At 46.5% G+C, this 8,633-nt stretch overlaps 1 protein-coding gene across 6 annotated transcripts in view; it reads right to left on the bottom strand.

The window, feature by feature from the left end:
• LOC121660084 (6-phosphofructo-2-kinase/fructose-2,6-bisphosphatase 4) overlaps window positions 1–5,262 on the bottom strand; it is a 67,670-nt gene extending 62,408 nt beyond the window's left edge. For 4 of the 6 annotated variants that reach the window (XR_006014548.1, XR_006014549.1, XM_042019068.1 and 1 more), the window contains exon 1: window positions 674–752. Coding sequence is in view for 3 of the 6 variants with exons in the window: in XM_042019068.1 (XP_041875002.1) it covers window positions 674–737 (64 nt within the window). In the remaining 3 variants the exon portion in view is untranslated. Of the gene's footprint in view, window positions 1–20; window positions 40–673; window positions 753–5,156 lie in introns of those variants that run through there. The other 2 variants (XM_042019114.1, XM_042019141.1) reach the window with 2 other exon arrangements.
• Between the last annotated feature and the right edge of the window lie 3,371 nt (window positions 5,263–8,633).

Here is an 8,633-nt window from a genome sequence, read left to right as displayed (position 1 = left end):
CCGCGCGGGGCGGGCCGGGGCGGAGGGACCGGCCCCGGGCAGCGCCCGCCCCGCCGGGAGCCCCCGCTCCGCTCCGCCCCGCCCGGGGGGATGCGGGAGGGGCCCGCGGGGAAGGACGGGGCTCCCGCACCTCTGCGCGGGCTCCCGGGGAGCGGCTCCCGCACCTCTGCGCGGGCACGGCCGCGGAACGCCCGCACCGCACCGCACCGAGCCGGCGGCCCCGGTGCGCTCCCCATCGCCCGCTCCCTGCCGGGACCGCAGGCGTCCCTCCGCTGTCTGCTCCCCAGGGCTTCGTGTTTTGTTAAAACGAGCCGGATTTAAAAATAAGCAAATCAATAAATAAGTAAAAATCAAGTAGACGGGGGAGGTGCGGCGGCTGTAGCCATTTTGGAGAGCTGGCTGTGAATGCAGCCGGGGGGCAGGAGATAGGGATCAGCGGTGGCCGGAGGAATGGGGCTGTGGTCAGCAACAAGCCCTCAGCCAGGCTCAGAAGCACCCGCGGAGCCAGAGGCGACCCCAGCACTGACCCAGCAGAAGTGGGGGGGGGGGGGCCCCCCCCCCCCAGAGCCTCAGGCAGGGCTGGGATCCACCGCCCAGGGAGCCGGAGCGCTCCCAGGTGAAGCCGATCGGGGCAATTACAGCCTCTATGTGCATTCAGGGCACAGCCACCCACCTGCTTTGGGCTCGAGCTTTTCCCTGTCCTTGCCATACAGCATCCCTGAGGACACACACAGCATCCCTCGACACGAGCTTGAGCTTAATGACAGAGATCCTCTAGTTCCTTGCACCATCCTTCGGGTGATACCGAAGCGTGTTTGTTATCTTGTTCAGGTTGGGGCAGGTTATTTTCATGGTTGCCTTTCCTCACGGCTTTCTAAGTTTGTTAGGCTGTCCCTCTGAGGTAGGCATGAACTAAATGGGTGCGTGTAGAAGCTTCAGAGCTGTTATCTCATCACACTGCTTATCCTGCGCTGGGGTGAGAAGCTGGAGAGGCAGCACTGTGCTCAGGAGAGAGTTATCTGTACCTTCTGCCTTTGGCCTGCAGAGAGAGATAGGCAAACACAAGTTTGGGGAGGGGGAAACACCACTGCAGATGAAAGAGGGGCCAAACTGAAAATGAAGGAAGATTAAGGAAGCATCACTCTAAAGCCACTTATTAGTGAAAAATCAGAATAATTACCCCTTTAAGATGAAAATGGTCGACGTAAGCAACAGAGTTAAGATTTTGTTTGATTTTCGTTTTGCCTAAAATTCACATGCAAATTTTCTTTACCTTGTCAGGATGTCTTTTTATCTACCTACACACCTCCATCCTACTTCCCAAGCTGTCTCCAACTGATATCAACTCCAAGTTTACTGTCTGGACAGCTGGTTTCAGACCCCCACTGGTAACATAAGCATTGTAACCATGCTGGCTCTGCCTGGGAATCACCTGATGCTTTAAAACTTTAGCTAATAAAGTACAACTTCTGAACTGCTTGCAGAATTTAAGCCACATGAAAGAAAGGGTGGTTTGTTGGTGTGGTTTTTTTAGACAGGGAGTACTGAATGCTTATCTTCAGGTGATGATGCCTTCTGCAATGAGGAAACTCGGCGGCTGAGGTCAGTACGATGCTTGGTATCACTTCCTTCAAGTGTGTGTGTGGTGACTCAGAGCAAGGGCTGAGTTACTTTGGTCTGAGAGACCAGGCCCCTACCACTTCTCCAATCCCAGGCTCCAATCCAATTCCAGCCCCTCTGGTAATCTGATTTTCTAGGAACTGAGGGCAAACGTGAGAGAAAAATGTTCACTGTTGATGCAATGCTAAGGAATGCTTCCTTTTCTTTTGGGTAACTGTCAAAGTAAGATTCAGCTCCTTGTGCAACCCCTAGAGCTGAACAGCTTCTCCTCGAGGTGCCATAGTGTAAGTGTTGGGCTCTGTGGAGGTGGAAGTCACCTGTGTCCACCTTCTGGACAATACTTAATCCTTATTAGCACTCTATGATTTCATCTGAAGTAGTAATGATTAGTTTGCTTTATCTTCTTAAGGAGTTCAAGTGACTTTACATAACTGTGGGCTTTTCTGCATTAGCAAGCTTTGTTGTCCACTGCTAAGAGCGTGAAGGAGGGGGTTGATGTGGTGGGTACTCCCAGCCAGCATGTCCCCGTGCTGTTCTGGAGCAGAGCATTTGTCACTGGCACAGATGGCATAGCTCAAAACTTGATTTAGTTAACTCTGGTTTTGGTCACTGACTGCTTCCAGCTTGAAGCAAGGGCCACTGGAGTTGTTTGAGAGTTTCTCTGGAAGAAGAATTCTGAGCCCTGGGGTAGGAGAGAGGTTTCATCTGCTCTCCCCTTGAAAAATCTTTTAGTCACAGTTTCTGGGCTTAGTGAAACCTTATCCCCATGTTCTCTTAAAAAAAAAAAAAGAAAAGAAAAAGAAAAGAAAAAGAAAATAAAAACAAAAGAGGGTTTTTTTGCAGCTGGCATGAAGCAGCACGTAGTGAGGCAGGGCCAGAAATGGAGCTTGGGTGGGGGGGGTGGGCACTGCAGCAGCTCACCTTCCTATCCTCAGCCTTAAAAACAAAGAGAATCCAACAAAACCACCCAGCTGCAAGGATTCTGCTTGGTGTTGATAAAAAGGTACAGAGTGACCCCACTGTCCCACTGGCCAGTGAGATGTGGCTCGGTATCAGCCAGAAACTTCCGCTCCTTTTGGCAGAACAAAAGGTCTGAGTACCTGCGGTAAAGGCAGCCTGTAACCCTGCACGGGCCGGTGGGCAGAGCCTCACGGGGCATCAAACAGGCTTTTCTTTCAGTGCTTTTTCTCTTCTGCTTAACCGTGTCTATCCTCCTCCACAGCATTTTTTTCAAGGTGGGAAGGCACACCTTAGCCTTTGTGTGCAGCAGCTGCACTCCCAGAAAAGCTGTACTGCAGGATCCCAACTGTGCAGAGGACTTCAGTGCTCTTAGAAGCAAAGCACATTAAATCACTGATAAACCAGTGCAAGTATTAATAGCAAAACTTGCTAGAAATCTTGGGTTTTGCTCAAGATCTGTGTAGCCAACCACTAATGAGGTTGTTGAGATTTTGTCCAAACTGAGGAGGTATAGTTAATTTGGCAAGAGGAACTAGGAACAGACATGAGGGGAAAAAAAATCTGATAATTTATTTGCATTTAGGAGAACTCAGCAGGAGAGAAGCGTGTTCAAGGTAAATACTCACAGCTTCTGCCTGGGATGTTTGATCCTAGCTTGTGCTTGGATAAACTGAGCAAGCAGGGTCATCCCTTTGGAAAATGTTTGACTTAATCCTGTGCCCTTCTCAAAAATAATAGTTAAATTGGAAAAACTTCTGCACTTACAGGCCTTGGAAAGTATTTTGCCCTAAATGTGGCTTTGTGGTTTCAAAGAACTGAAGAGAAGGCCACAAAAATATATTTTTCCTTCAGCTGCTTGGCAAGGAAAAGCATCTGACTGGGCTTATCAGAACAACGTGGCTGGGGCAGGCCTGGACTGCCTGGGGGACACCAATCCTACTGACTGTGTTTTTCACAGGCCACATTCCTCCTGCTCTAGTGTGAGCCAATAATTTTTACCTCTGGATGACAGTAATTCAAAGATGAGTAAATCAATTGGATTTTTGTTCCTCAGCTTCATCGGAAGGTTTAAGCTGTTGGGTCCTTTGTTAAATTCCTTGGAAATTGGCCACATGCAGGATTGCACTGTGTTCAGTTCAGCCAGATAACACAACTCTTTCTTAAAGATTTATTTGCAATCCTTACCCAAATTTTAAGTGTTCAGGAGAAGGATAAAAGGCAGAAATAGGTGAACCCGCAAGCAAAAGTTCATACAATTATTCATGTAGTCATCTTGTAGTCACTATTCTTGCTGTACCTTTTTTCTTTTCCCTTCTCTGAGCTGTTTTTTCTGTCCAGACTGTAAGACCTTAAAAATCAGGTGTATCCTTGTCCTGAAGCATAGGAGCATGTTAAGGTACCCCAAGACTGGAGACTTAAGATGTTTGGGAAGTCTTATCTTTTTGAGTGGGAATTCTCATCTCCAGTCTGGTCAGACCCTAAGAGCTTGCCTGGCCTTTCTCAGGCTCTTTGGAAGAGCCAGATCTTGTTATGTGCATTGCTGGAGTGCTTGTTGTGCTATTTTTACACTGCTCAGTTTTTGTATGTGCAGCTGTAGTCAAGTGTTGCTTCTCGATCCCAGACAACTGAGATTTTCCATAACCTTTGACTAAAAAAAAAAAGTATCTTTAATCACAGCTCCCCTTCACAACAGGCAGCATGTAAGAAGATTATATAAATATTTTATTAAGCACATTTTTTGGCAAATTGCTTGCATTGGTGTTGCATTTCTTTCCACCAGTGTCTGTGTGGTGGAAGAAATAAACGACGAGCTTGGACCATAATGGAAGTGAATACTCTGATGTGTATCTCTTCTAACTTGGGGATTCCTCATCAGTTAACTGCCTTGTTAAAATAACTCTGACATCGATTTATCTACCAAGAACCCAGATCAGGGCATTTTAAAGATGAGTCTCCTTACCCTGGGCTATTGGTAGGTACTTTGTGATAAACCTGCATAGGTAGAAACAATTTTTTCTTGCTTAGAAAACAAAGATAAGGCGCTTTTTTTTTTTTTGTAGCTGGCAGAAAATTAGCATTCATACTATGCCTTCTAGCCACAACTGAAGTGGAAAAGGTTTCATGACCCTTCTGACCAACATCCTGAAGGTCAGCTCCAAGTAGATTTTGGTGGCAATTCTTCTTGGGCTCACCTGGTTTCAGACAGTGATGGGACACAGATGACAGTTTGTGAAGTTATTTCATTCAATTTGAATGTAATTACTGATTCAACAAATTCTATGAGTGGATGAACAAGTGTTAATCCATGAAACAAAAAGCAACATAGGTGTTTGTCCATGTGAATAAATGCAGCATGGATTTATGACAGAGAATCTGTGTCATCCATCTAATTTTGGCAGGGTGGCAGAGGTGCAGAGAGAAAAGGGTACCTTTGGAGGGTTCTTCTGTTCTAGGCCAGTGATTATGAAGAGTCACCTGTGCCCCAGGAGCTGGTTTATGCAGTCAGGGAGAGCAGACTCACATTCAAGGGCCAACAGCTCCACTGTTCTATCAAAGACAAGGAAGCAAACACCTACCTCTGTGTTTATTCTGCTGGTGCTTTGCACAGCACACACTCCCCAGGGCACGTCGGGTGCTTGTGTTCAGACATCCACGGTGGTTCTGCATCAGGCACTGTGATGGTGTGAGAGATTCAGGCTGCCAACACCTCTGCCCTTGCTGTGCTGGATGCTGCCAGTTATCCGTGTCCTCTTACTCCCCTTACAGATTTGTTGCTATGGTAAGAAAAGCCAAGCCTTAAATATTGAACTCCCTGGTATCTCAGCTGGTATCAGCTGTGTAGAGGTATCGGTGTGTATTAAAACAAACAAGATAATAAAGAATATATGCCTTGCACTTAGGGCAGGTTCTGCCTCCAAATTTTGGGCGTTTTTTTCCCCTGCTTCAATTCCAGCTTGGTTTGTTTTTGCTGAAACTAACCTTGAGCTCTGCCCAACAGCACAGAGGATTACAACTGTTTATGTCTTAATTGGGGCATAGGAACAGTAACCTGTCAAATCAAATTTTTCCTCCTGAGAAGTTACAGTCAAATGCAGGACAGTTCCCACAAAATGTTCTGCTACATTATTTGGTGTTTGCTTGAAGTCTGCACGAGCAGATTAGAGCAGAGTTTGGAGCACTGTACAGTTTTGTGCTTAACGTGTTACTGGAGGAAAATGAGTTTACAAGGTGTTTTATACAGCACAAGCCAGCAACTTCACTCGAAGCACTCCCAAGACCTCACTCTGACCCTCCTCGGGCGGGTGATAACACTCCTGCTGATTTACTAACGCCAGCACAGGACACTGATTACCCTGTTTTTAAAGCCCCAGGGTGGAAAATAACTAGGAGGGGAGTCGCTGCCAAATCAGAGCAGCAGAGATGCTGCAAATAGGACGAGTGTTCTACCTCTGACAGTCCCACCAGCAGTGAAAAACACAGACTACACTTTTCTTGAACAGAAAACGTGGCACCCCACATACCAGCCCTGCATGAGGCTGGCCTGGAGCACTTGCAACAAAGGAGCTGCTGCTGCGCCCACATTCTTGTGGTGAAAGTCCTGCTCTGGTGCCCAGCCCCAGTAAGGGCAGATTAAAAAAGTTATGGAACAAAGCGGGACAAGTTCTCAAGTGCAGAGGCATTTTTGTTTGTGTAACCTAAAGCAAGGTCTGCTGTTTGTGCTGGATGTTTAAACACTTGCTGAGAGCCCACAAATGGTGCTTCGGGGCTTACGGTTTTTTTTTTCAAGTAACTTCTGAAATTGCAGCCTGATGAGTCAGAGGAATGAAGGCTGATATTCCTGCTGGTTCTCGGAAACGAGGGATGTTAAATCCAGGGCAGTAGCAGAGTCTGTGGCCCCTGAAGAACACTTAGATCTTTCTTAAATACGCTTTGTTTTTTATAAATATTTTCAGATCTTTTCTAGAAATGCCTGAGCAAGGGAAAAGGTCTGGAGTGGGTAATTTTCAAACACAAAACAGAGATACAAAGATACTGTAAGGAAGAGTCACTTTCAGTTTAGGTAACCGGTAGCTTGAAAATTTCGTGTTCAAGTCAGTGCTGCTCTGAGTGACACTGAGGAGGGTTGGGATACAGAGTCTCGTATTCAAGCTTTGGAAATTATTTCTGTAGGAGCTGATGTTTCACTTCTGAAACAGTAATCAGAAGTGAGCTTTGACATTGCACGTGGGAAAGGAGTGGCAAGTTTTAGTTAAAAGCATTAACAGGAAAGCAGTGAAGCCTACCCTCAATGCTATTGGCATGTGGGGGCTTTGCTTTACTCAAAGCCAATGAAACTCAGCTGCTCTGGGTAGCACCTCAAGCTGCTCCCAGGCTCAAATGTCATTGGAGGCAGTTTCTGTGCTGCTACCTCTTCCTCCTCCTTCTCCTGGTCTCATGTTTCTCTGAGGTATCTCTGAGTCCTCTTAGCTGCTACTGCTGGGTGAGCTGCTCACCCAGCTTTGGGCACAGCAGAGCAGGGTGTGTTTGGGAGTTCGGGGGGCTTTCTGCAACTGCAGCTGAACAGAGTGACCAAAACCTGCCCGGGGCTGGCAGAGCACCCAGCCCTCCTCTCTCCCTTCGTGCTGCCATGTGTTTGCACGCCCACAAAGCGACCTGAGCTGAGTGACCAGCCCTGCGTACCACAAGCCTCCACTGCAATGTGAGTGGAATAAAAGGCATTTTAAAGATCCACTTGCCATCTCTTTAATTTCAAGCCATACACTTGCCACGATCTGCTTTTGGGAAGGATTTATTTCTTCCAAAAGAGGCTTGTACTTGTATATCAGGAGAAGCTCAGCATGCAGCCGCAAGGGCTGCAGAAGAAGTGGTTTGGAAGGACCTGCTTCACATACTCCTGGCTTTGGTTTTATGGCTTCTGTCCAGATGTTTGGATGAAGTGAAATGCATCAGCAAATGATAGCTAGTGGGGTCCTAAAACAACTGGGATCTCAAAATGCTATCACCCCCTTGCTCATTTAACCATAGGTGTGGGCTGTTAATGCAAGACAAAACTGAAAACAATGTCTTAATGTCTGACTTAACTGATTTCTATACCAATTCTGAGTATTTTAGTCAGAGAACAAGGCAGATGAGAACTTTTCTTATTAGGTAAATAACAGGCCACTAATTTCCTGCTTGTATCTGAAAAACCTGTGAGTTGCTTGGAAGGGCTTCCTTCAATCTGTTTTTAATGCAAGACTTAATCTACACTTTACCCTTCAGCTGAACTTCTTATGTCCTGATTATATCAAAGCTTGTAAAGGCTCCTCACTACAACCAACTTCATTCTAGATTGTAAAATAATCTTTCTATCTTCAGATCATTCAGCAGTTCAATTGTCTCTGTTTGGGATAGTTAACCATGGTAAATACTTAGGATTATTTTTGGAGATACAAGGCTTAAGCATCCTAGACAAAAAATAGTGAGTCATTGAAATGAAAAACTTGGCAATGTAAGGACAGCTCTAAGTGACAGACTTCCCTCATTTCTTGGAGCATTTCTCTAGAAATTGATTTAGTGTAAAACCTGTAAGGCAATGGACGAGCAAGCTCTGCACAGAACAGGTTCCTCAGTCATTCTGAGCACGGCAAACAGGAGCTGCAGTGACAACACCATGAGCACATCCCACTCGAGAGCTGTAGAGCAGCCAGAAATGTGACCCACACAAAGGCCCATGCCTGGATTACTGCTGGCTCCTCTCCAGCTCACTCCTGCCGAGCGTGGGCTGGCTCCGGCACCGCGCTGGGTCTGCACAGCTCTGCACATGTACGGGTTTTCAGACCAGGAAAAAACAACCCAGCAGATGTTCAGTGCTTCCAAATTGTCTGCTGGCACCACATGCAGTGTCTTTCTAGTCTCTATTCCTCAGAGTCTGGAGTAAGACAAGCTAAATTACATGAAAGCCAGTGTCTTGGGTGTCTTTAGGTACAGTATGAGAGGCAAGGACAGAAGAAGAGCTACAATAAGTAGGATGAATAAAGCAAATCCTCTTACACATTCAAAGCTCTTATTTG

The sequence above is a fragment of the Corvus kubaryi genome, unplaced genomic scaffold (genome assembly GCF_017639235.1).
Source record: "Corvus kubaryi isolate FWS band 111438036 unplaced genomic scaffold, C.kubaryi_AGA036_p1.0 124, whole genome shotgun sequence".
In the NCBI taxonomy this organism is placed as follows: Eukaryota; Metazoa; Chordata; class Aves; order Passeriformes; family Corvidae; genus Corvus; species Corvus kubaryi.
This window is presented reverse-complemented; position numbering and strand designations above follow the sequence as displayed.